Here is a 27,995-nt window from a genome sequence, read left to right as displayed (position 1 = left end):
CAGCTCTCGGGGTGACTGTGAGCACTAGGTAGGTGAGCATCTACACACACTTCGGCTGTGCTACGAGTTTTGTGTAATGTGATGCAGTTACATCGTCAGAGTGAGTCCCTGGCTGTCATCATCCATCAGAAAAGCTCCGTGCAGGTTTTTCACCAACAACACATTTTCTCACGTCATGGGGACACCGTGCAAAGATTCTTCCCGAAGGGAACTCACTCAAGGTCCAAAGCTATCTCACAAGAACCAAAGGCTCCCACAACTAATGAAAATGTGACAGCAAAGGCAAAGCGGCAGTTTGTAAACTCAACTCTCCCCTGCCTTTTAGGCTCTCTCTCTCTTCCTCCGACTCTTATTCTTCTGATTCATTCAAGAAAGAAAGCACAGAGGCACCTCACTAACGATTCCGATCCAAGAAATAGGTGCACTTAAAGCCAACGGATAAGTGCCATGAGGTAAGATGTCCTGCCAGCAAGCCGAAGAGCAGCAGGTGTGTAAACCTCGATGACCATTAAAACATCTGCGCCAAGCCTTCGTTTTACTGCACAAACAGGTTTCCCTCTCCATGAACCTTTACTCTGTGCCTAGAAATAGTTCGGCCCCATCTAAATTAAAAGATTTGGAAGCAACACCGCCAAGGGTACTGCCGTCTTACGTGCAGTTAGGTTAAAATTGCTACCTAGGTGTTCTAAACGGTCTGCATGCTACTCTGCTCAGGAGGATTCCGGGCCGGGACTCGGTCAGCGGCTCTCAGGACAGCAAGCTTCCAGCCTGGACCTGGCCCGTGCCTCAGTTTCCACACGTGAATGCGCTCTGCCATCCTCACTCTAGGTGTGCGCCTGGCTCCTCTTTCCTCTCACTGTCTGCAGCAGGGGACACAAATTCCTGAGATCAGAGGTGCCTGGTCAGAGCCTTGACCCCTACCTCAGGTTTCAGGATCCAGAGCCCTGGGGTTGCCTCTTAATGGAGACAGGGCCTTTGCACGACTCCCCAGACCTAAGGCCGCGGGTCCCTTAGGGATAGCAGCGTCAGACCTCAGTTCTGGGCTGTGGTTCCAATCTGAGGTCTTCAAACGGGGCCGCACCCTCCGACCCACATCTCCGGTCCCTGCGTGGGGTCCCCACGGCTGGCCCTCTCCTGGGGCTCCCTTGCCTCCTCCGCCTCCGGGAAGGGCAGGACCCGGTGGGACCCGGTGGGACCCGGTGGGCGGCCAGAGCTCGGCCCTTGCCCCGCCCCATGTCCCTCCGCGCCCGGAAAGTAGTCCCCGCCTGTCCACTCGGCGCCGCCTCCGCCGCCGTCCACTCCGCCGCCGCCGTCCACACCGCGGGCTCAGTCCGCACCGCGGCTCCACGCCTGCCGCCTGCACGCCGCCGCGCGGCCCGCCCGGTCCAGGTCGGGTCGGGTCCCAGTCCTGCCCCGTCTCGGTCCCGGACCCGGTCTCGGTCCCGGTCCCGGTCCCGGTCCAGTACGGCCCGGCCCGTCCCGGCCATGCCCGCCAGGACCCGCTGATGGCGCCGTCCGCGCGGCCGCCGGGGATGCGCGCGCTGCTGCTGCTGCTGCTGCCGCCGCTGCTCGGCGCCGGCCCAGGTGCGCGTCCCCCTCGCTGCGTCCGGCCCCGGCCGCCGACCCCGCGGCCATTGTCCCTCGGCGGAGCCGGCCGCACGTGGCTGCGGTGGGGCGGGTGCCCGGGGAAGGGGCGTCTCTGCGGCGGGGCGCGGGGAGGCGCGGAGCCCGGGCGCGAGAGCGCGGGGTGCAGGGTGCCGAGCGTGCAGAGCTGGGTGCGTGGCGGGTCGCGCACCAGCTCGGAGGAGCCCACTTTGTCCCTGGCTCCGGCGTGGTTCCCGCGTGTATTTGCGCGTGGCCCGCGCCGGTCACAGGCAGAAAGGACCGCAGTCAGGTGCGGCCCTCGGGACTGCTGCTTCCGTCGAGGAGCCCTGGGGATGCAAACAGAAGCTGTTCCTGGGGATTAGTAGTCTTAGGTTCAGAACTGCGGGGGGAAGACGGTCCCCTGGCCCAAGTTTGGGTCTCCACGGCCCATCGAGGCAGGACTTCCCGGCTGTGCGCCAAGCGCAGCACTGAACCTGCATTGGTTGTCATCGGATCCTTTATCCTGACGGGCTGTGTATGTGGTTAGGTTAAAACCTTTCCTCTGTTCTGATAAAAAATGTGTATTGGTTGATTAAGCAATCTCCTATCCCTATTAGACAGTAAGGACCGATTAGTCACGCATTTTTTCCAACGGTTGTTAGTTCTAAAAAAAGTGAAATAAAAGTTTCCTAATCCGATGGCCCTGATCACCCACTGAGTACAAGAGGCAAGAGTTACCAACTTTTCAAAGTCTATTGTTTGCCTTTTAAATACCTAGCTGTCCCTGTAGAAATTAAGTAAATGGATTTCTTTCAAGGAGAGGAGCCAGAACCCCAGATGTAAAAGGGCAGATAGAAAAATGCACACTTGTAATTTGTCACCAAAGATAACCACACTTTCCAAAGAAGTGGGTGCCAAGGGTTCCAGAAACACTTCAAGGCAGGAGGAAGTAACTTGCTTGTTCACCGAGTTAGAGTTTTGCTAATGATTTCTTGTAAAATTAGACTTTTACGACTTACTTTGTTCAAGATCTTTTTGACAAGCTTGTAAAAGTAGCAGACAGCTTGTGCTCATGAGTTTTCCTGAAGATTTTGAAACTAACAAGGAATCTGAAAATCCTTACAAGGGATAGAAGTTGTTTAAACTCTGCCTTTGGTGTGGGTGTGGCAAAAGGTGACTTCTCTACCTTGTTGGAAAGACTTACTGAAACTTTTATAAGGCAAGCAATGCAGATGCTTAGACTCCAGGCTTCACCCTGAATGTGTGTTTCACGTTTGTGTGTGAAATAATTTTACACCTGTAATTCTGGATATGCCTTTCTTCTTGTAGGTGTGTGGTGCTTTAGTGAACTGTTTTTTATAAGAGAACCACAGGATGTTACTGTCACAAGAAAGGACCCGGTCTTCTTAGATTGCCAGGCTCACGGAGAAGTTCCTATTAAGGTCACGTGGTTGAAAAATGGAGCAAAAGTATCTGAAAGTAAACGGATCCAGGTTCTTTCTAATGGCTCTTTGTACATCAGCGAGGTGGAAGGCAGGCGGGGAGCCCAGTCTGACGAAGGATTTTACCAGTGCTTGGCAGTGAACAAATATGGAGCCATCCTGAGCCAGAAAGCACATCTCGCTTTATCAAGTAAGTGCGGCAGTGTTGGTCTTAACATTTTCCTCTGTACCATTTGGTGATTCCTTGTTACAAATATCAGACCTGTAAAATCACATGTTCAGAATTTTCCTGGGATACTAATTGATAGAGGGATGCAGAGAGGAGTACGTACATAAAGTAAGATGAACGAGACAGAAGTCAAAAATAGTTTGGAAAACCAAGCAAAACAAAACCTACAGGCTGGCTTCATATAAAGTTCAGGTCACACACTAGGAACAGGTTTGGCTAACAACCAGGTTGTGGTACAGTCTCACCTTTTGGAAATCAGTCATGAAAGTGGTCACATGTGAAGCCTGCTTGGTGGACAGCCCTGCGCATAAGTTTCTCCGAGCCAGCCTCCTGTTTCTCTGGCTGCTTTTCCATCACCCAGATTGCTTTCTGGTGGTTGAGAGGGCCTAGGTCACCACTGTCCTGCCTTTCCCTGCTGGGCGAGCACCAAGTTAAGGCCATCTCTGTATTATGCCTAATGGCATAAAACCAGATCTGCTTGACTCTGATGGTTCATCGTGCAGAGGTTCCCTGTCCAGGCTCCGTGGGTGGGTGGCTGGGTGGATGGTGAGAGCTGCTGGCTTCCTGAGGGTGTGCCTCCCAGGTGGTTGCCCTCTGCACCCGGACTCCAGCAGGTTCCTCAGATGTTGACAGACAAAACAAGCTGTCTTAATGTGGCTTTCTAGGCATCCTCGCTGCATGCTTTTGCTAATGCACAAAAAATAGATTTTACACTATCCCTACAAGTTGATGAAACACCCAAATGACAGGAAAAGAGAGTACTTGAGATAAACAGGTGTTATCTTTAAGAAATAGTTTTTTCTCGATATGTACAATTGAAAGGTAGGCTTTGGCAGGAGTCTCGTGGTAACTTTATTGTAGCAGTTTATGGCGATAATGATGCCATCCTCATATTAGTGATTTGTTTCATTCGTACAGTAGTGATTAATTGGAGAAGATAAATTGCAAGTAAAGATAACAGAAATTTCCAAATGTCCCATCCTTGTCCTTACTAAAGAAAACAAAAACTGGAGAGGATTCCTAAGAGAACTTTCTTTTTCTTTTTGTTGTTGTAATCATTGGCTGGTGGTCAGTTTTTCCAGTCAATAATGGCTTTCCTGCCCCCACACTTTTCAGGACAGTGTGCCCTTAATCTGTAAATTCTGTTCAGTTTCTGACCAGTGTGAAGTTGCTCTCCAGGGTTCCAGCTTTCCCCCCCACTTTTCCAGGCTGGGGAGCCTGGGATTTTCTGCCTGGATCTGTGAGGACCCTGGGGGAGGGGCGCGGGAGGCAGGGGAGGGGGAGGGGCCCGCAGGCCTTGAAAAGATGAAGCATTTGTCACGGCACATGTTGTTTCCGGGACCTCCCTAGAAGAATCCTCAGGCTTGCTGAAACACTTGGAGCGCACACAGAGCTTTCCGACTTTTATATACAAAGCCAGAAAGGTGTGTGATAGGGCTCCCAGGCAAACGTAATAGCTCAGTGACAGAGTATCTGCTCAGCGTGCCCAAGACCCAGCACACACGCACACACGTATTTGCTTTAAAAATTCTTGGATTTTTGGGTTCGTGAAAACTTAGGATAAATGCTTCGTCCGATGGGAGTCATTTTGAAGTGTGTCATGGTGAAGTGGTTTTCATGCTCTCCAGTGAAACTCTAGAAGATTGTTTTGCTGTTGAATACTAACTATCCACATTTTAGTTAGCCCTGAGGGGTCTTGTGCTAGAAAACCCACTCAGTATTATTGACTTAAAGTAAGAACTGCATAGAGGATTTGGGTTTTTTTAGAAATACGAAGTTTCTGAGATTCCCAGTTGACGAAGCTGAGCCGTGGGGTCCCGAGATGGGGGCTCCAAACCCTTTATCCTATCTTCAGGGCAAAGATGTTATCTGGCATAAACAGGAAGGGGATGGCGATAAGTGGGCATTCTGGTGTGGGGTTTTCAAAGCTCATTCCTCTAGCCATTGATAACAGCGAGATGAGTGTGTTCTTTTATTTTTTTAGCAATGTAAGCAAGCATATCTTTTGGTTCAGAATGTAACAGCACAGTACATGAAATCTAAAATTTAAATCTGCAAGCTGTGGATTTTTAACACCCAGGCAATCAAGTCTGGGTCTCTAAACCTAGGAACTAGAAGCTAAAAGTTGTACTCTAGGCAAGAATTCCATTATTCATGTGTAAATTAGGAATTCACAGGGTTAAAAGGTTAGAAACTGGCCAGGATGAGGTTTACCCTTGTGATAAAGAGCAGATGACCCTCATTCATTGGCCCCCGCTTTCATGTGGCTCCTCTGCGAAGCTGGTTATTGCCATGAATTGTTCTCAAGGAATGCAGAGTCCAGACGCGAAAGGCCTTTCCTCGAGTGTCACCGCGGAGCCCGCTCTCCGGGCCTGGCCTGAGCAGCAGCGGCTCCTCCCGGAGGCTCAGCCCTGCTCCCTGTTGTTCATCCAAGCACAAAAGAAGCCGCCCGTCTACTTCGGTTTTGCTCAGGCAGCCCATCTTTAAAGGGAAATACAAGGTTAAAGTAATATTTGGCTTATAAGAAAGGTTAATCCTTTTCATTGATTGCCATTTTAGCTGTTTTATGTTTTAACATCATTAGCATAGAACGGGCGGCTGTGGGAGCCCCTTTCTAGTGGCAAACAACAGTGAGGACAAAGTGAGGTGCTGTTCCCTTTAAACTTAAGTCTTTTACAAGTTTTCCAGGGACACTCTTGGTTACGTAAACCATTTAGATTGGGTGTTTTAGGAATAAGAAGTAATGGACAACTTGATGCTTCTTGCTTTCTTAATGTTGGAATAAGTACCTTTCATAGGAAAACATTAGTGTGGTAAAATGGTCTCGCATTTCAACAAGTTTAAATTAAGATAAGAGACATCTGAGAGAGGAGGAGGCGGCGGCGGGCTGGGTGCTGTGATGTGTAAAAGCCCGGCTGTAAGCTAGTGATTGAACAGGAAGCCAGTTGTTTATTTCCTTTCCATAAAAGGTGGAAATTGAAGTCTTGGGACAGGGAAAAAAGGGAACACAAAGCCGGCCTGATTTCTTAGGTTTATCATGACTGTTCACTTGGGTAAAAAATAATTTTTACGTGAACATTTGTAGCTAAATGGACGTCAGAATTATGGTAATGTCATGGTGTTCTTTTCTTTCAAAATTTTGGCACCAGTAAAGTTGTTTAAGTGGCACATTTCTATATTAACTTTAAATACTTTGCATTGGTAGGATAAATTATTTTTCATGTAAAGCTTTTCACTTAATTAAATTAGAAATTCAGGGTTTAATGAACAACTCTATTGGTATAGATTTCTGCCTTGAGGAGTTTATTTATTTATTTATTTTTATCGGTACTGGGGATCGAACTCACAATCCTATGCTTGCAAGGCAGTCGCTTATGCCGCTGAGCTAAATCCCCAGCCCCAGAGTTAATTTATAAATTATAATCCAAAGTTGATTTTGAATTCTGCAGTTGAAATACATTTAAAAATATTTTAAAGTCACATTTTAAAAAGAGGGGGGCCAGGTGTGGTGGTGCGTGCCTGTAATCCCAGTGCTTGGGAGGTTGAGGCGGGAGGATCACTGCAATTTTGAGACCAGCCTGGGCTGCATAGTGAATTCTAGACTAGCATGAATTACACAGTGAGACCTTGTCTAAAAAAGAAAGAAACTATAAAAGAGGAGGGCAATGGTTTATTGAAGAGTAATCAGAACTGAGACCATAGCCCAGCTTTTTGGATTTTATTAATGGTCATGGACCCAGAACAGGCAGTTTTGCTGCAGGCTGATTGTCTCTGGAAAGGACAGTGTCTCACGCATGTTTGGGGTTGATTGCCCCAAATTTGTCTGGCAGTGGTCACCTGCCCCCAGGTGCTGACATAGAAGGAAGTCTTGATTTGGGAAGCACAGGCAGAACCGAGGGATTCAGGGAACCCAGTCCTCAACACCATGATGTTCAGGTGACGCTTGCGCCCAGCACCGCTTAGCTCTTAAAGTCTGTCAGTCTGTCAGTCTGTTTCCGGAGTCCTGGGGCCTCCAGGACAGAAGCCATTCTCCCTGCTTCACCCTGACTCCTGTGTTTGGACAGCTTCTCATTTTCAGAAGCCTGTAATGCCAGCTCCTCTGCTTGCTTACTCTGTTCAGAGTTGTGGGCTTCTTTTAGCAAGCAGGATCCATCACGGGGTGGAATTTTGTTTTCTTTAAGGCGAGTGTAGTGTATATATTTTGTTTGTCCGTCTTTGTGGTGGGCTTGAGGGGCTTGACTTTGTCAGCTTTCTCTGATGGCTACAGAGGGAGTCTTTGCCCAGGGATCGTTGTCCCCGCTCCCAAGTTTTAACAGCTGGGCCTGTTGGTGAAGTCCAGAGCAATTTAAAAGAATAGCAGAAAATAAATCTTTTAAGCAGGGTTTGGGTTAAAGGAATATTTCACTTAATAAATCACATGCATTTGAAGTTGCTTTTCTAAAAATCATGGTATTCTTGGCTACATCTTTGAAAGATCATGTTTAGCTCTCATCTACAGAGTTCCTGGGTTGGTGACTTTCTAACTTTCAAATTGGTCATTATAACTTATATGAAAAACAATGATATTGGGTGAACTGTTTTGTGTGAATCCTACTTAAATTTTAAAAACAACTATGATTGAGATGTTCCAGGAGAAATTCTAAAAACTGCCCACAAACGAAGTTTTCCCTGTCAGGTCTATTTTAGCATTGTGGAGAGTCCAGATGCCTTATCAGTGGTTCTAAAACTCATCCCTTAAGTCTTGGTCAGTGAGGAAGGAAGAGGAGAGGAGGACTATAATCCTTGCAGGAATTTTGCAGCTGTCTTTCCCTGGCTCTGCCTGCTGTGCTGGCAGTGGTGACCAGAAAAGGTAAAAACGGACCAGGTCACCCCTGGCAGCCATGTGAGCTGCTGAAGGCGGCATTGTCTTCCTCTCCTGGAAGAGCTCTCTGACGCTAATCTGACAAATTCTTTCCTGACTTTTGCATTCCTTGTTGTTTTTCTTTTCTTTTTAACCTCTGGTTCTTAGATACTGCTTTTGATGAGCCTTTAAAAACCACATTCTTATAGACTGAGCATACGGCATGAATTAAAAGTGTTTGCTTTTTCAGTTGACAGAGGGCTTGCCCTTCCCTCCTGTTTGTACGTGTGTATTTTTGATAGCCTGGCATTTTAGTGGGTGGATTAATCACATGACTGCTGGAGAACACACACATTGTTCAGGGCTTTGATTTCAAACTTGTGCCCTCACTGACTTTATGGAGAGGAAATGTTCTGAATTTAAACCTTACTTTGTGAAGCTAGATAAACCCTGTTTATCTAGGACAGTGTCTTAGTTACTTTTCTCATTGCTGGAACAAAGTACCTGATACTCACAAATTGAAGGATGAAAGGTTTATTTTGGTTTGCATTTTGTGGAGGTTTCACTCTATAGTCAGCTGGCTCCAAGGCAGGGAGTGTGGTAGTAGGGGGCATCACAGAGAGAAATAGTCCATGGTTGGTGCCACCCACACCTGAGGAGAGGTTTCCATTATCCACTCCCAGAACTATGCTAAACCAAGCAATGGGCTAATTTAGTTATCATACTCTTAATCCGTATTCACACACCCAAATCAGCCACCTCTAAAAAGCCACACCTATGGATACATAAGACTGGGGGACATCTCTGTACACTCCATAACAAGCAGTGTCTTTTTTTTCCCCTTTCACAATGCTATTTTATACCTTTTTTTTTTTTTTTTTTGGTCTTTCAAGATTTTTCACTGTGCAGTTCAGGTTGGCCTTGAGCTTACTCGGTAGCCCAACTACAGTGATCCTCAAATTCCCAGTAATCCTCCCACCCCAGCCTCCAAGTGTTGGGATTACAGGCATGAGCCACCACATCCAGCTTTTATACACAATACTTTAAACAAATCATACTCTTGGGATAATCTTCCACAGTACCCCTTTAATTGTGTTGCAACTTTCAGTGCTGCCCCTAAACATGGTAGCACCTGATGACTTACCTTCCACTCAACTAGTATTTGTACCTCCCTGTAAAACAGAAGCCGTGTTTCCAGCTGTGGACTGTTTCTCCGGGTTCCCAGCCTTGGCACTGCTGGCATATTGGGTCAGACGACTCTTCAGGTAGGAACATCTGGGGTCAGTGTGCTGTGAAGCAGCCTCATTCTCTGAGTGCCAAGCACACTCCTCCTTGTGTTAACCAGAAGATTTTGCTGGGCAACAGGGTCTGCCCCACCTGAGCAGCCACTGGTGTCTTTGGAGGTAGTGGAAAACCTACCAGGTGGCACCTGAGAGGGTCCTTACTTTAAGCGTCTCCCCCGCCTCCTTCCTTGTTAGAGGTGCAGGTCTTCTGACTAGAGGGCTGCCTGATACATATTGCAAAGGAAGCTGGATTTTGCAGCCCGCCTTGGTGCTCATCTGGATACTGGTTCTCTCCGCCTCCTGTGCTGCTCTTAGGGTCCCACACTTGTGCAGCCTGCTCCTAGTACTTTGCCTGAGTCTGTACAGGCAGATGAAGTACGGTTGTCATCTAACCTCAATCACTCAGCACTGTTCTGGGGTGTGTGTGTGCTGGTACCAGACCCAGAGCTGCTGAATGACACCCAAGAGTCTGGTTTTTGTTTTTGTTTTGTGTCTTGTATTTTCCTGGTGTGATGGATGGAGCTAAGTGACCTCTGGGTGTGGGAATTCTTTGGTGATGTCCGCGTGGAGAGAAGACAAGCAGCCCCAGAGCAGTGTGGCGGGTGATAGGTGGATGGCAGGGGTTTGGGGGAGTGACCCGTGAAGTCTTCTTGGCTCACGGGCACAGCAGAACACTTGGCTCTGGTTTGGACAGAAGCACCTCACCCTGTGGATGATAATAAGGAGACAGTGCACCTCGGGACCACAGGGCACATGAGGCAGGGAGCCAGGTGCTGGAATCTGGGTGTAGGGACCGAGCCAAGGGCTTACTTGCTCAGCAGTGCTGGCAGGGCCTCGCTGTGTCTCCCTCAGGGTTCCGTGGGTCAGGCGGGATAAAGCATGGCTGCCGCCACCTATGAAACCTGCAGATGGGGTGAGCAGGCAGGTGGCTGGAAAAAAGGCTTTATGTTAGTGTTATGTTTTGTTTTAACAAGGGCTCACAGCTTTCTTTAATTGATTTTACCAGTTAAATGTATTTACTGTTTTCTCAGTGAGAGAAGGTTTAGCTTTCTGAAGAGCCAACCAAAGCCACATTCACACTCTGACTTAATGCCTTTAGCATAATTCTAACTGAAGAATTTTTGCTGGAACACAGCCACAAGATTACCAAAAGGATTAAAAGTTACCCCAGTGATGGACTGATTTCTTTGAAGCCTACAAGTATTGTTACCTAGGTGCTTTAGCACATTTTTGGCAATCTGTGATAATTAATAAATGAAAAGAAGTATACAGACAAAGCAGCTTGTGACATTTAATTTTTACTGATTTAAAGGACACTAGATTGAGGACTTAGAATCTCTGATATTTAGAGAGAAAATGCTCCCGCTTAACAACGTGTGTAACAAGAAACCGTAGCAGGGCATGGTCATGGTGGTATAAGCCTGTGCCCCAGCACTCTGGGAGGCTGAGGCAGCAGGGTCACAAGTTTAAGAGCTGGACAATTTAGCAAGATCTTGTCTGGAAAAAGAAAAGAAAAAAGAACTGGGTGAAGTTCAGTGGTTCAGTATGAAGGCCTTGGGTTCAATCTCCACTGTCACAAAAAAAAAAAAAAAAGAGAGAGAGAGAGAAGAAAAAAATGAAAGAAGGTAGGAGCAGGAAGGCAGCGTAAGCAGTGACTGCTTGGTGTCCTTGGGCTGTGGGGCACAGACACCGCCTCCACCAGCGGCCTCTCCAGACAGGTGAGAGCCGCACTGGTGGACCTGCGGCCCTGCATGTTCACCTTACCTTAAAGACTGGGTTTCTCATTTCTGCGCAACAGCGGGTTGGAACGGGATGGAAATCGTGTTGGATACGCAGATGGCCTTGGCGCTGACCTCTGAGCAGATGAGTGGCATGTTTCCCCCCGTTTAGGCCTCTGTTTTCTCCCACCAGTGTCTTGTGGTTTTCAGTGTATAAGTGTTCAGTAACTGTATTTTGGGGGGGGCAAAGTTTGTTCTGAGGCATTTTATTTTTTTAGGTTTCATCATGAATGGAATTATTTTTTTAACCTCCTTTTTTCAAGTAGCCTATTTATAGTGCTAAATGCAACTGCTTTTTGTGTGTGGTTCTTACACCTGAAACACTTCTGAACTTACTACTGAACAGCTCTCTCATGGATTCTTTGGCTCTTTTTTTTTAATAAAAAGGATCAGATCGTCTAGAAATGGTATAGCTTTATTTCTTTCTCATTTGGATATGTTTTATTTCTTTGGCTTATCTAATTGTTCTGGTTAAAACTTCTAATACAATGTTTATCTCATTCATAGGAAAAAACGTCCAGTTTTCACCATTGGCTGTGTTGTGATCTATGAATTTTCTCATAAATTTCCCTTATTACATTGAGGAAGTTTCCTTCTATTCTTAGTATTCTGAGTATTTCACCATGAAAATATATTAAATTTTTTAAAGATGACTTTTTGTGTCGAGATAATCAATATGCATCTTTCTTCTTCATACTATTAATTTGGTAAATTACATTGATGAATTTTTAGGCTGAATCACTGTTGCATTCCTTCTTAATCAATATAACTCTCAAATACATTGTTAGACTCAGTTTGCTAGCAGTTTATCGAGGTGTTTTGCATCCATATTCATAGAAGATACTAGTCTGTAATTCTCTTTTTGTGATGAGTGCCTGGCTTTGATATTAGAGTTGGCCTGGTAGGACAGACTAGGTATTGTATCTTCTATATTTGGGAGAATTTAAGAAAGATTGGTGTTCATCTTACTAAAATTACCTTGGCATTTACCTGTGAAGTCATCTAATCCTGGACTTTTCTTTCTTGGAAGGTATTGATTATGGATTATGTCTTTATTTTTACTTTATTTTTATTCTCCTTAAAATCTGTTGTGATTTTCTGTTTCTTATTTATTGAGTTGAGGTCATTTGTGTATTTCTATCAATTTTTAGAGTTCACTGCAGTTACCTAACTTGTCAGTGTACAGTTATTCATAATAGCTTCTTGTAAAAATTTCTTTAATGTCAGTAGTAATGGTTCCACTTTCCTTTTTAAGTTTTTTTGTGTCTTTGGTTTGGTTTGGTTTGGTTTTGTGACATGCAGTCCAGGCTGGTCTTGAACTCACTATCTACCCTAAGCTGGCCTCAAACTCTGTGATCCTCCTGCCTCAGCCTCCAAAGTGCTGAGGTTACAGGTGTGCCCCACCATGCCTGGCTTCCACTTTCTGTACCGAAAAGTCGTCTTTCTGTCTTCCTTTGCCCTTTGTCCTTCTAGCTAAAGGTTTGGCCAGCTCAATTTTAGCTTTTGTTTGGGTCTCTTTTGTTTTTCTGCTCTCCATTTCATTTAACTTTAGTCTGACTGTATTTTATTCTGTCTGCTAGTGTTTTTTTTTTTTTTTTTTTTTTTACTATTTTTCCCAGTTTCTCAAGATTATTGATTTGAGATCATTCTGCTTTTTAAAATATAGGTGATTATAGCTATAAATTCTGAATATGGCTTTCACCAAATCCCACAGGTTTTGCAGTGCTGTATTTTCATTTGTCTCAAGGAATCATGCAACTTGTTCTGTCTCTTCCTTCACTTTAAAGGTGTGTGGTGAGTTTCCTAGGTTTTTTTAAATTTTAGTTTTATTCCAATGTGGTGCGAGAAGATACTTGTTATGATATGAATCATTTAGAATGTGTTGAGATGTTTTTGTCACCTCATATACATTCGTTTTGCCCGGAGTAATTTTCTGGTGCACCTCAGGAGGACTTGTATTCTGTGGTGAGTGGGCTCTGTGGCTTAGGTTTAGTTGGCATAGAGTGTGGTTTAATCCTTTATCTCCCTGTTGGTGTTTTGTCTAGATGTTCTACCTATTTTAATCTTCACCAGTTACTGTAAAACTGTTTTTCCCTTTAATTCTGTCAATATATGACTCGCGTTATGTGGGCGTTTTGCTGTTTGGCTAGTACATGTGTGTAATTGTTACAGCTTCTTGATGAGTTGACCCTCTTATTGATATGTATGGTACCATCCTTTGTACTTTTGAGCAGTTTTGCCTTGAAGTGTGTTTGGCCTGGGCTTGGTGCAGTCACCCAGCTCAAAGGGTCACATTTGCAAAGGGGAGGCCTTTTGCTGTGCTTTTCTGCATCTTTGGGTTTCCAACAAGTCTTCTGTAGACAGCATAGTTAGAGTGTATGTTCTTGGTTTTTTTTTGTTTTTGTTTTTGGTTTTTTTTTTTTTTTTGTCTTTTTATCGGTACCAGGGATCGAACTCAGGACTGCCTGCTTGCAAGGCAGGCGCTTATGCCACTGAGCTAAACCCCCAGCCCCATGTTCTTGGTTTTTTAAAAGTCATTCTGATAACCTCTGCTTTTTGACAGAGCGTTTAATCTGTTATGTTTAATGTGATTGTAATAGGGAGGGACTTTTGCTGTTTTGCTGGGTTTTCTATCTTATACTTTTTGTTTCATTTCCCTCAAACTGTCATCTTTGTGGTTAGGTGATTTTTCTTTTTAATAGGAGCCATTTTTTACTTCCAATTTCCTGCTCTGTATTTTTTAGTTTTTTTTTTGTGTGTGTGTGTGTGTGTTTGCTATAGACATTGTGCTTAACATTATAAATTTATAATAATTGGTGTAAATTAATAGCAACTTACCTTTAATTATGTATAAAACTCTCTCTCTACAGCTCTGTCTCTTTTCCATTACTGTCACTCATTAATCTTTACACACTGGGCGCTCAGCGACGCAGATTTATGATTCTTTTGAATTATGTGAGAACTGAAGCGTAGACATTCGCACCGAGTGCACTGGATGGCTCTCACCTACATACACACGTCTCAGGCACCCTAGACCCCTCTGTGTGCAGAGCCTTGGCAGTGGCCATCCAGCATCCCGTGACCCATGTGTCCTGGTGAGCAGGTCCAGCAGTGAGCAGCAGCTGCCATAGCATTTGTCGCTCAGGGATGTCTTCATTTCTGCTGCATTTCTAGACCCAGAATTCTTCCTTTCTGTGTGTTTCCTTTCCTGCTTTATGGATATCGTCCCAGGGTCTCTAGCCGTCACAGTTCAAGACAAGCGATCGGCTCCTCCAGACTGTTTTTGAGGATGAAGTGGAGGCCCGCTGTTCGCTTGACACCTTTGAGTCTCTTTCCTGTCCTCTCTGAGTGGCTTGGTGACACGTATGGTTCTGTGGGGCCGCATTTAGGGTGCTGCACGTGGAGCTCACTCAGGGACTCAGCAGTGAGCCTTGTCTTCTGTCCTGTTTGGAAAGTGTTCAGCCATGGCTGTTTCAAACGTTCCCCTTCTCTCTCTCTCTCTCTCTCTCTCTCTCTCTCTCTCTCTCTCTCGTCTCCCTGTCTCTGACGTTTGCTGGCCTGACAGTGCCTGGTACACCCCTTAGGATCTCTTGTTTCTTTTCTCTGTCACTGTGTCCCCGAGTCTCTGTCTCTCTCCCGATCATGTGGTTCCTCTTTTGGTCTCTACATTGTCTTTTCTGGCACGTTGTAAGGCATTATAGTCCCTACCTTTTTTTTTTTTTTTGTCTTTTTCGTTTTTATCGGTACCAGGGATCGAACTCATGACCGCACACTTGCAAGGAAGGTGCTTATGCCACTGAGCTAAATCCCCAGCCCCTACAGTCCCTACCTTATGGTATACCCTTCAGCGCAGTCTCAAACCCCTAAGAGCACCTCCCCTTTCTGTGCCTGGTGACCGTTCCTGATGGCGGGCAGTCCTTTACATGGTCTGTGGCTTTTATTGTGAGTTCGTCTCTGATGGACTGGCACTTCCTGTGCCCTGGATGTCTGCTTCTGCGGATGCCTCAGTGTCTGCCTGGTGGGTTACTATCTGACTGAGCAGAGTTGGTGGGGTAAATGTCTGATGTAGGCCTGGCTTTTTGTGTGTCCTGGAAGTGTTTTCCTTACCTGGAGTAAAGGCTCCTGTTCCTTTCGCTGGTGGACTGGGTTTTCTTCTGATCCTTTCTCCAGCTGTTCCAGGGTCATGTTTATGGATCTCAGCTGTGCTGTGATGGAAAAAGCACCACTTCCTCTACGAAGCTTCTGGTGCCCTCCACCAGCCATGGCCACTGTGGCTTAGGCCAAAGCTGACTGTCTGATCGGGCTTTTTGACGTGAGAGTGGTGAGGTGGCAGTGTGAGTGCGTTCTGCGGCATTACATGTGCACAGTTTCTACGAGAATCAGGCAACGGATGGAACTCTTCCTAGCTAGAGGTGATCTGCCTGACCTCTGAGGACTTAGTTCCCAGCTCCACTTTTCCCTGCCATCCTGGCTTCCTTTGTATTGCTTTCCAGCTTTATTCCTTCTTGTGTTCATGTGCTTCCAACCTGGGCATTGTCCAGAGGCCACAGTTGATCACTGTGCTCCACTGCTGGAGCCCCCAGAAGCAATGGCGCAGGGCAGGAACCACAGCGTCTGCTAGCGCATTGAGGGTTCGTTCTGTGTTTGTTTACACTTAGCAGACGCACTCATTTCTCTAATAAATATTTATTGAAAATCTACTTGGCCAGATCCTGAGAATGACATGATTAATTTAAAACTTGCCCCTGACCTGGAGATAGGTTGGAGGGAGAAGGGAATACAAAACAAAAAACCCCAGGAGCAGTGGATGGCACTGCACGGCGGCTCAGCATGCCTTTTGTAGCATGATTTATCTGAGTTTTTTTCTTCTAACTTTTTATTTTGAAAACCTCAGCCCTATAGAAAAGTAAAGGATGAGTGAAGACGCACCTCAGTAGTTTTTACCTAGATCCCAGCAGCATTTTGCCTCGATAGTTTCATCCTCCTTCCCCCTCCCCATTACTGCTAAACCTGTCCTCGTTCACCTCTGGGTCTGGCCTGAAGGGGGCGACAAAGAGCTGCCCTGGTGGTGGGGAAACCCAGCTGAGTTTGGTGGAAGTGGGGTGCCAGGGCAGCAGGTATGAGGAAGACACACATCATATGTGCAAAGAGCTGGGCTGCTGGGCTGTGGGAGCTCAGGTCTGGAGGGTGTGAAGAGGGTGTGGGGCTGCAGGCAGCAAGCAGCCTCAGAGGGACACCCCCGATATACCATGCCCCACTGGGGTCATGGGAGGTGACATGTGAGGAGCTGCAGGTTTGACTGGTCAGCTGGGTCCCCTGGAGCTGCAGTGTGGCTAGAGTTGGAGAGGCAGAGGGGCCTGGCAGAGGCAGTGTGGATGATACACAGTGGGTTCTGATTGGGGTGCTGAGGGCAGGGTTCTCAAGGGCAAGGGGAGAGTTTAGGACGATGCCACCAGCTGAAATAGACATCGGGGGAGACCTGGAAGCCTGGAGCCAGAGCAGTGGGGTCCAGTGAGGCGGGACCTGAAGTAGGAGCTGTAGTTCTCCAGGACAGGAGCGGTGGGCAGGGCCAGCGAGGCCAGGGGTGAATAGGACACCAAGGAAGGGAACTCAGGGAGCTGGGGACCTTGAGGTGATGAAGAGTCCCAGGCTGCTGGAGTTGCAAAGAAGTCTTTGAGGAGAGCAGACAGTTGCTGGAGTATGGGACTTTGCCAGAGCTCTGCAATGGTGTGGTTCAATGTGTTCTCAGTCTTTAACAGCATTATTCTAACAGTAGAAACTGGACTCCTGTGCTGTGATTTGGTAAAGCCATACCTTTCCATGTTTCCTTGAACCTCTGCTCAGTGTCGTCACGGTTATAGAGTTTGGTTAGAGTCACGCAGGTGTTTGGACAGTAGTTGTACTTCCCCTGAAGTGAACGTGGGTGACTCAGGCCTGGAGCTGCCTCGGGGCCCTGCTTTTGCAGATGACACCCCTCAGTGAATGGCAAGACCTTGCCTCAGAGGCGAGCAGGAGGCGGGAGATGCAGAGACCAGCGTCACCCTGGGTGTGTGAAGCACTGAGCAGCAGCAGCACCATTCGCTAAAGTTTCCTGTGTCCATCCCCTGTGGGCTGAAATTCTCCAGGTAAACACTGCTGGACTTGTAGCCTGGGCCAGCAGCTGGAGAGGAGGAACTTGGTTCAGAGTGGGCTTGATCTTAAGGTCTTTATTTTGCCTTCTGGGACTGGCTGTGTGGACATGTTGATGTGTACCAAATGCAACCATTTCTCACTGCCCTGTAAATGCTCTATAAATATTTTAGTAAAACCACTGAGGATAGTGAAAACCAGCTCTGGGCTCCTGTTTTGGGTGTGACAACTTTCCCGAGAAGTTCTGTTGTTCTGTTTTTGTGAGCAGCTCCACTGAGACAGTGGCTCGGGAGGCTGGGTGTGGCTCTGTGATACCCGATGGCCCAGCCTGTGCAGGGACCATTGTGTCATCCCAGCATGGCAAAACAGACACTTAAGCAGCAAGTTGTGGTTTAAACCGTGGGTACTTATAAAACCAGTTACATATACCTGTGAAAGTCCTTGTGAAAAGTAATTTGAGCATTTAGAGGCCGATTGCAAACAATATTTGAGAAAGTCAAAATTAAAAACTCAATTTTTGCAAGGTGGTTTTCTTTTAAGAAAGAAAAAATTGTGGTTTGCATTACCTTTAAACTGCTGGACATGTTCCATGTATGATAGTAAATTATGATGATTTAAACAAGCAGGACAAAAAAACCCAAAATAGCCTGGTATCGTTAAATAGTAGAAGAACATTCAGCTCTTCGAATGTTGTGTTGCTTTGCATAATAGTTCACTCGATTAAATGAAATTATTGATTTCTACTTCATTCCTGACATTTACGAGCAGTGTGGGGCCATAACGCAGAGTAGAGGTCATACCTTTCATTCTCGGGAAGAATAGAAGCTTTTAGATGGCAGAGCTCAGAACCCGCACCATAGCCTTTGCTTTTGCTCTTGCGTAGATGACCTGAGAGGCGGGGTGGAAAGAAATGTCCCATAAATCAGCAGGAGAACGTGCCTTTTCCTTCTGTAGGACCCTAAGGCTGACAGGACTGGTGCGGTCCCACCTAGGAGGGACTAGTCTGCTGTGCCGGGTTTCTGCTGTCCCATGTGAACTGTGGTGTATACTTCCAGGAAAAGCACTCTCTTTGGGATCAGAATGACTCGCCTCTGTTACACACGAGTCATTTTCTGTTTCTGTGCAGCTTGGTCTTTGACACCAGGATGAACAGGAGAGGGTTAGGGTTGTGAGGTTCACAGCCCTCAGCTAAGCTATGGCTGTGCCCCCACGCGCTCCCCAACATCCCTGTAATGTGTCATTCTGTAAAGTCATCTTTGCTGTCTGTGAGGGACTCAAGAAGTAGAATCTAAGAGCTGTACATACCTGCAAAATGTGATTATAAAAAGAAAAAAATGCAGAGAAGTTGTCCTCTGCCCCAGTCGTCTGGCTGCCCCCTCCCCGAGGAGCTGCGTCCCCAGCCTTTCGTTTCATGTTTTCCTTAGAGATGGGGTCTCTCTAAATTGGTGCCTTGCTCAGGCTGGGTTCAAACTTGCTATCCTCCTGCTTCAGCCTTCCAGAATGCTGGCATTTCAGTTGTGGACCCCCATGCATGGCTTAAATATCTTTTAAAATATATTCTTGGCAGTTGGGTCCTCTTGGCACTTTGAAACACTGTGTGTCAGAGAGACGTGTACTATTGAAATACTCTTGAGATCCCAAACTCTCCAGTGATTCCTTGCAAGTAGAGGCTAAGTTCAAGTTCAGTGTGAGTGAAGAAGGCCGGGAAAAGGTTCTGCTCTCTGACAAAGGCTGTGCTCCCTTATTCTGTAGTCCAAGGTCATGTGTTCTGAACAAAAGTTCAACCTTAGCCCCCAACAAGGGGGGACAGCATGATTGATACAAGGTTTGGAGAACCAGTTGTCGATCTGAATTTATAAATTTAGGCTGGCTTTCAGCCCTGAGAGCCCATGGGCCCGAGCAAGCTGGACACCCACGTGGACATTGAAGCCCACCAAGGGGAGTGCACAGCTCTGCAGACCCTGTGCCCAGGACACTGGGAGCCCTGTCCTGGGATCTCCCTGATGCCGCCTTCTCCACCCACCAGACTTGGACCTCAGATCCCAGGCCTGCAGCTGCCTCAGGAGGATTTGCCTCCCCCACAGCCAGCAGATGCTGATGCCCAAGAGCTGGTGTCCAGCTCCTACACACCAAGCACATTCCCATGTGGACCTTACCACTGAGATAATTGGTGTCTACTCATGACTTCTGCCATGCTGTGGGCAGGGCTAGAGACACCTCCTTCTTCCACAGCAAGGCAGGCGAGCCCGATGGCAAGTCCCTGGATGAACAGGCCTCCTCTTCTGTCAAGTGCAGCCTTCTGTCCTAGAAGCTCCGGGGTAGCAGGTGGTCACAGTCTTGACCCAGGGGACTGGGAGCAAAGGGATGAGCTGGAGTCCCTTTGGGACTCTGCACTCTTTGTCAGGAATGCCATGTCCCTGCTGCAGCTCAGCAAGAAAGCAGCCACAGAGAAGGGCTCCAACAAGTCACCCACAAGCCTATCACTCAGCTCCATGGAGAAGATGGAAGGTGCCCACTCCCCAGACCCGTTTCTCGATGATCAGACCTTTGGGAACCTGACAGATCTGCTTTTTTGTGCCCAAAGCCAGCTATGGGTTGAAGCATGCAGGGTTCATCTTGTCCTTCCACATTGGCCACTGTCCTGAGGCAGGCCGACAAAGAGTCCTTCTTCGTGGACAAGGAGGGGGAGGAAGATGAGATCCACGTGTGAGAGGGTCAGAAAATAGCTAGAGCTCAGACTGCATCTTTCCCTTGCTCCCCCCACACTGTGACCTTTGATCTTACTGTGTGAGAGGCAGCTGAGGATCTCATGGACAAGGGGCACCGTCGGAGCCAAAGGCCCTCAGAGGACCTAGGGAGCTAGCCTGGGTGCAAACAGGCTGCCTTCCTCATACACCTGTTCTCCAGAGTAGCAGGGGATCAGGCTGTGTTCTCCATTTCTTCTTCTTTCTCCACCCTGGCCCCAGATGGATGTCAGATGTTGCCCAGGTTCCTGCCTCAGGCATCCTCTGCAGATCAGCTGGAGGCGGCGTGTGCCTCGGCCAGGATGCCTGGCTCTCCACCCTCATTCCTGCCTGGTACCTCTGATATGGCCACCAACAGGTGGCCTCTCCTTCCGTCCTCTCCAGCTCCATCTTTGGCTCCTGCTGAAGAAGCCTGAGCGCCTGGCAGACAGACTGGCGCTGGAGCCAGCCATGAACCAGACACTACACATAGCCTTTGTGGTGTGAGGACAGGATGGTAACAGATGGAAGGAAAGCCCCAGCTTCTTGGCTCCTGAGAACGGGCCCTTCCCAGATGACACTAGGAACAGGGCTGGGTCCATCCCAGGTGGGTTTGTTCTTTAATATTATGTTTAAATCCTTATAGAGCAATATTTGAGTTTTTAAAATTTTTTTATTGTAAAGGGAATAAAACCAAGCAAACTAAAACAGTAAAGCCGATCAAAACCAGTGTAAGTGACACAGGACTTCAGAATAATATGAAATCAACAATGGCTACCATAATGCCTCTTACTGTCTTCAGAATAGCTGCAGATATAGTAAAAAATACCTCAGACATAGTAAAAAATCAAACAAAACAGAATAGAATAGAACCAATAAAAACAAAACAATGAATGCAATAAAGGACTTCAAAACAAAATATTAGTAAATCCAAAATGGCTACCATAATACACCTTGTTATTTTTGAAATAGCTGCCCATGCCATTGGCTATAATAAAATCAAACAAGACAAACCGGAATAAAACTCAACCCAACAAACAATGTAAATGATACAAGACTTCAAAACAAGATAAAGGGGAATTAACAATGGCTACCACCTTCAGAAGGAGATTCCCTCATATATACGCTACATTATGTATTGTTACTCCGAATAGATGATCAGACTACGTGCTTTAGACCTGCAAAGTCAGCGAAACACTAAACAGCACACACATTACATTGTATTTTACCTCAGTAGCTATCACTGCAGCCTGTGTTTCTGCAGATCACCTAGTTACTTAGGGTTGGGGGGTTGGCTCCTCTTGTTTCCCAGCCTATGTGTCGGAAGGGGCTGACATGTGGCTGTCCCCCTAGTGGCACATGCATGGTGCTGTCTTGCAGGGAGGGCTTGATTCTTGCTGACTTCTTGTTCTTTTCCCTTGAAGTTCAGGAATGGCCTATAGAGCAAAATTTGGAACAGTATTAATAGCTAGAACAGAATCCTTTTAGAAAAAAAATATTTATAAATTTGTGGCTAAAAACTTCAAAGAGAAAAATAATACTGTCTACTCTGCATGGCAGTTTTTGAATAATATAAAAAACGAATGAGTTAATGCATGGACATTAAGATAGCCAGACTTGCTACGTAATAACTTAGCCTTCTCAAGTGACACCAGGTCAGCGACAGAAGCGTTCACCTCAGCGTGAGTCACAGGTGCCGCTGATTTCCCTCACCTGGGATTGGAGCCACGCATGAATACAAGCGTGCGCCTCTTGAGTTTCTCTCACCCCTCTTCGACGCACAGGCTGGCCCTCCAGGTTGTTAAGACTGCACTGGCCACACGACCTATGTGTGTCCTGTGCAGCTCTGGTGTGGGCTTTGCATACTTAGGGTTTCAGATTCCCGTGAACCTGGACATTGTGACCACAAGTCAAAGGCACTGATCTCTTCTCGAGGAAGGAAGCGAGGACAAGGGCCCTGCTGCTGCTCTTGTGCACAGCAGAGTGCCTGCGGGTCTCAGGCCCGAGTCAGCTTAGGTCTCAGTGCAGACTTCTGGAGTGAAGGTTGGGAGCTTTCCGTGTGGAGAATTTCCAGTGGTCTGGTGCCTCCAGTTATAAAATTAGTGGATCAATTGGATTAGAAATGCATTTGGGATTATCTAAACAAAGTGTTCTCAAAAGACCAGACAAGTGGAAAATACCTTGACTGACTTTCTTCGTGTTTGCGGTAGACACTGCGGGAGCTGATTCACAAGGTGGGAAACACGAGCAGAGCCTTCGCTGAGCCCTCGCATCAGTGTCTGGATCCTCAGTGTGCACATGTGTGTGTGCTCAAGAGCTGCAGTGTGTGTCCTGCGTGTGCAGGCCTGTGTGTGGTCACCAGGTGTGGGTGTATGTGTGAAGGTTTGCATGCTTTGGTCTTTAAGAGAACCTTTGTCCCTGGTATTACAGGGACCTTTTAGACATCTTTAATGTACTATGGCAGAACCCACCTGTTCAGTCTTGATGAGGACAGACTTTCAAACCCTGGTGAGGCTGCGGGGTCTTCGGCCTTAGGCTCTTGCTGCCTCCACTCCCCAGAACGCACTTGAGATTTGTCTGTGTTGTGCATCAGCAGTTTTTCTTTTTTATTGCTGAATAGTATTCCATTTCATGGATTTAACACAGTGAATCCATTGCTGCTTGAAAGCCATTTTCTTGCTTCCCAGTTTCAGGTCATGAATAGAGCTTCTCTGAGCTTTCCTGTGCAGGTCTCTGGGTGCATACAGGTTTTTGTGTCCATTGAGTATGTATTTAGTATAGCCAAGGGACTCCAGCCCCCTGCACTCCGCTGCCGTGAGGGCTTGGGCAGGTGCACACACGTCACACCAGCATCCTTGGAGGGTTTGGTCTGCACCAGCCCCGCAGGGGTGCAGTGTTCTCTGTGCTCCAATTGTGTTTCCCTGAGACTGATGAGGAGGAACGTGCGTCTAGGGCTTGTCTCTCACCCACTTGCCCTTGGGTTATTTGTTTCCCAATGATCACTTTTTCAGAGATACTGAAACACACCAGTGCAGAACTCTTGTCTGTGCTTTGCTCTCTAGGGTTTCTTTCCTCATTCTCTTAATATTTTTTTCAAGAGCAGCATTTTTTAAAGAAGTTAAACGTAATATTCTTTTCTGTATCTAAGAAATCTTTGCTTAGCCTGAGAGCACAGATTTTTCTGCTTTCTCCTAAATGTTTTTAAGTTTCACTCAGTTCCTTGACCCATTGTGAGTTAATTTTGTGCAAGGATTAGGTTGAGATCCACCTTGCAAACATGTGGTTCTTTTGTTGTTTTATTTTATTTTATTTATTTTTGGCCTTTTTCCTTTTTATCGGTACTGGGGATCGAACTCACGACTGCCTGCTTGCAAGGCAAGTGCTTATGCCTCTGAGCTAAACCCCCAGCCCCACATGTGTTTTTGAGGAGTCCGTGAAGCTCGGTAGCTCTCTGGAGGAGCCGTGCAGCTCTGAGGAAGGTGGGAAGTGTCTGTCCTGGTCCTTTGAGCCATGGACCTGTGTATCTGTCCTTACACCAGACTGTATTATTGGGTGACTGAATTTTATCACACTTTCTGAGATTATCATAGATCTTGAGATCAGACATCCTCCTATTTTGTTTTCCTTTTTCAAAGTTGTTCTGGCAATCCCATCCCTTGACCTTTCTGTATGAAAGCCATGATGGAAGGCAGCTTCCTGTTCTGTCTTCTGTGATGGGGCAGGACTGGGCCAAATCTTCACAGAGCATCACAGCACTGGGTTCCACTAATCGCCATGGTTCCACAGGAGGGTCCCACCTCGCACATGTCTGCCCTGCTTTAGATGGTGGCAGAGCAGCTGTCATCCTCGACGCAGCCGTGCCTGGGCTCCTGCAGAGTCCGTGTCCTGTGTGCTGCCATGTAAGCAACAAGCACTTCATTCCTGTATGCACAGGAGCTCAAACATGAGGTCACAGTGGTGCTGAAATCTTTCCCTGTGAAGGTTCTGGTGAAGTGAAGTTGGCCGTGTCTCTGCTAGAGTCTTCTAGTTTCCTGCGGAGCATGTCACCATCCTAACACATGGGAGCAGGTGTCTAATGACACAGGCACGTGTAAAGCACTGTGGCTTCAGGTCCATTGCGGTCACACTCATTTCTTGCTTTTGGATTCTCAGAGACATATGCCCAGGTCCCATGCTGTCTTTCTGCTGGTTGGGATGTCGGGAGGTGTTAAACCTCGGCATGCCCAGCCCCATGCAAGGACTGGAGTCTTGTTGAGGACTCAGGTTATCTGTTGCTCACTGGTTAAAGGGCTGCAAGTGTGGTGGTGGCAGAAGTGAGCTCCATAGGCTCCACGTCCCTTGGCCACCAAGTGAGCACAGGCCAGGCCAGCATGCAGGAGCCAGAGGAACAGCCACAAGGGCCTGCATACACCACCACTCGGGTTCTGTTTTCTTTTCTTGACCAGTGAAGGGTGTGGTGGGCAGTAGAGAAAGGAGAACGATGTTCTGGCTCCGTTTTGTCACCCACTGCAGTGGTGGTTACACCACTGGAAGGAAGAGTACTGTTGTGTCTTCCAGAGGCTTTGACCAGTGCCCAAATGCAACCTCGCCCGTGATTGCAGTAACACAGCTGCTGTGGCCTGCTGCCCGGGTTCCCTCCAGGGCCCTGCGCTCCCTGGGTGCCTCTGTCCTCCTGTGCTCCCCTGAGAGTCAGGCAGCCGTGCCCAGTCCTGCCGAAACACCCAGCTCAGGAACTTGCCTCCCCCAGCAGTTCCTGAGCCTGCATCCCAGAGTGGAGGATGGAGAGGAGCAGGAGCACAGGTGCTCTGGAGGAGACCATAGTGATTCTCGCAGAGGTAGAGCAAAATAGTGAAAGGCTCTGGGGCAGGTGGAGGAGGACAGAGTGGACCAGCATGGGCTAGGGGAGTGGTGGCAGAGATGCTAGGGAAAGGGCAGTTTTTGGGCAGTGAGAAAAACACTGGGGGCTGCAGTGTGGCTCATGGTAGAGCAAGTGAGACCTGGGCTCAGTCCTGAGCGGAGGACCCTGAGGAATCCCCGTTAGTATCCATGGCTGGGAGTTGCAAAGCTGAAGTTAACACCGAGTGTCATACATCACAGGCACTGCCATGTGCTTCCCGTACATTCACTGAATGTATCTGTCACCACCCTTCTCAGTTACACCTTATTCTGCGCTGGGACCAAACCCAGACGCTCGCCCTCCCAGCACATCCTCCTGTGAGGACCCTGGGAGCTGCCCTCGCCCAGCAGAGCAGGCACAGGTGCTGTGCAGAAGGGGCACCTGTTCAGAAGAAGAGTGCTGCAAGGCCCTCGGTCTGCTGCGGTCCTGTCCTCACTCCAGTGACACAGCGGCCTTCCACGGGCTGCAGGGAGTCACAGAACGAGGAGAGAGGTGAGGACTGAATGGCCTGGAAGGTGGGGGACCCTGAACCCAGGTGTTAACGAAAGGCAAGGGCCTGCCAGCCAGGTGAGCAGCACAGGGCCCAGTGTGCACTGGCAGAGCAAGGCTGACACAGGGTCCTCTGCCGTCACCAACGATGCCTCTACCTGAAGGCAGGAAGAATGCACAGAGCCAGTTTTGAAATCCTCGCCAGTAGGGCATGTTTCTGGAAGCTCCTGGCTGCCCACTTTGTTTTATAGTCTCTAGCCTGTGTTCTGTTTTATTCCATTCTATTCTGAACTGGAGATTGAACCCAAGGCCTTTGCACTGAGCTACATCCCCGGCACTTTTCTTGTTTTTAGTTTGAGACAGGGTCTTGCTTAGTTGCTGACTTGCCCCGGTTGGGAACAAATATATAAGTCTTCTGCCTCAGCCTCCCAGAGTGCTGGGATGACAGATGTGTGCCCCATGCCCCGCTCTCCCTGGATTTTTGTGGAGCTCCTTCAAGGTCTCCCTAACGCTGTGACCTGGTGGCCTGGAGATGGAGGAGGCCCCTCAGCCACGTGAGCCCTCAGAGACGGCTGTGGGGCACCTCAGGATGAGGCCTGGTGACTGGGATTCTGATCTCAGTGTTTTCTCGGGGGAAAGAACACTTTAACCTCAGTTTTAAAATGAGCATCCTGTTTGTGTCACGTGAGAGAGTGGTCTGTGAACTTGTTCTGTGTCTCTGGCTGGCAGGTCGTTGTGGACTGTGCAATCATAGTTTTTGTTGGCTTTGTGAGCTGTATGTGTGAAATACTTGTTCACTATACTTTGCAGAGGAACGGATGCCATATTAACCTAATGTTTATGAAATTAGCTTCATATACAAACCAATGCTGACATTAGTTTAACTTTCTGTATCCTATGTCCTGGGCAGTGTTGCAAACCTGTGGTTTTCTGGTGAATGAAATGAAATTTTGGAGAGCATTTTGATCTGAACAGTTTGATAAGATTTGAGATGATTTTTCCTGACTGTAAGTCACAGCTGCCAATACTCAGGTGTCTCAGAAACAAGGGGTGGTTCCAGATGAAAGAGGCCTGGGGCTATGTATATTCCTCAGGCCTTGTTGTGGCCTGTTTTATGGAGCACAGGCTCTTAACAGCGCAGCTTAACGACTTAGTGGGGCTCCTGGCTTGTGTCAGCTCCAACTAGGGAAGGGTCAGGTTTCACAGGGCAGCGTGGATTGTAAAAGCAGAAACAAAGTCCACGGAGGAAATAAACTGAGGTTCGCATAGGACACACAGAAGTTTGCTGTTTCAGTAAGTGCAGACTATGTTGGTAATACTGGAAATTATTTCCAATCTAAAATTCTGGAGGACTCTGCATTCATTGGGCGGGACACATTGGTTTACTTAGCTAAGGCCCCACTTGAAAAAACAATCAGAATAGGGCGGGGACAACTCAGGGTGAGCACTGGCTGGAGGCCCACACTCCGGGCTCAGTCCCTAGTACCACACACACACATCAGAGGGGAAGGAGACTTGCTGGGAAAGCATACTGAGGAAATATTTCATCTGGCATGCCTTTCTGAAAGTTTTAAGTTTGGATACAAAATTTTATGTAATTTAAAATATTTTTCAAATCCATTTTTATTTCAAGGATAAAAAGAAAAAAATGCAACAAAATTTCAAAGCACATCGATCAGGATGCTATAATTTTAAAATTGAAAATGATTTTTACTCCAAATACTTTCTCCTGTAATTTTCAGTTTAAGGAGAGAATGAAGCACAGAGCACAGGAGATGTCCACCTGGAGAGCAGGATGTTAAAAGAACTAAAAAGGCAGAGTAAAGTTAAGGACTAGGTGGGTGCTTGTGCCACTGAGCTATTTCCCCTCCTACAAAGTAAGCTCGAGGCCACCCTGAACTGCATAGAGAGACCCTGTCTCAAAAATGACAATCAATCAATCAATAAATAAATAAGTTAAGGACCAGGGATTTCATCAGTCAAAATTTATGTAAACTCTATGTTCAGCTCATGCCCCAAGAGGTGCAAATATGTATGTGAATATATACATCATATACACTGATATAAATCAGTGTGTATTGTAATTATCACTAATTTCCTTTAATGATGCACTTCTGTAGGAAAAACTGTAAGAGAAGGAAATTAAAACCCCCATTCATAGTCCTGCAGGTGCAAGCCTGACCTGGTCACTCATCTCTTGCTGACCTGTCTCCCCTTACACAGCATGGACTTGGTGGGTTTTGACCTCTGCAAATAATTTACTTGTGCATATTCAACATGGGAAAACAACTTCCGTTTCTCTGCATTTTATGCACCTGTGTATAAAAGCTGCATATATGTGGCCTAGTTGAAAATAACAGAAAATTTGAACCCTCCCTGCACCCCACCTGCATTGAGGCCTCAGAGAGTGCATTTCCTTTGCTGACCATTCTGTGACTTTGGTAGCCACTGTGATAGAAGCTCCAGGAGCTTACTGGCAGCTGAGGTCCGAGCCATTGATTTAGAAATCAAGATTCACAGACATGAAGCTGCGAGCACTGCAGCTGGGCTGACCACACCCTCACACGAAGCTCACCAGGTCTACTGGCCTCCCTCATGGCC

The 27,995-nt window shown here is 47.2% G+C and overlaps 1 protein-coding gene across 1 annotated transcript in view; it reads left to right on the top strand.

Annotated features, from left to right (window-relative positions):
• Positions 1 to 1,314: 1,314 nt before the first annotated feature.
• Prtg (protogenin) overlaps positions 1,315 to 27,995 on the top strand; it is an 80,781-nt gene continuing 54,100 nt past the window's right edge. Inside the window, exons 1-2 of the mRNA XM_063249118.1 lie at positions 1,315 to 1,584; positions 2,914 to 3,216. Coding sequence (XP_063105188.1) covers positions 1,506 to 1,584; positions 2,914 to 3,216 — 382 coding nt within the window. The 5' untranslated portion in view covers positions 1,315 to 1,505. The remainder of the gene's footprint in view (positions 1,585 to 2,913; positions 3,217 to 27,995) is intronic.

Source organism: Cavia porcellus, unplaced genomic scaffold (assembly GCF_034190915.1).
Source record: "Cavia porcellus strain 051 isolate PalLab524CR breed Dunkin Hartley unplaced genomic scaffold, mCavPor4.1 scaffold_1, whole genome shotgun sequence".
Taxonomy (NCBI): domain Eukaryota; kingdom Metazoa; phylum Chordata; class Mammalia; order Rodentia; family Caviidae; genus Cavia; species Cavia porcellus.
This window is presented reverse-complemented; position numbering and strand designations above follow the sequence as displayed.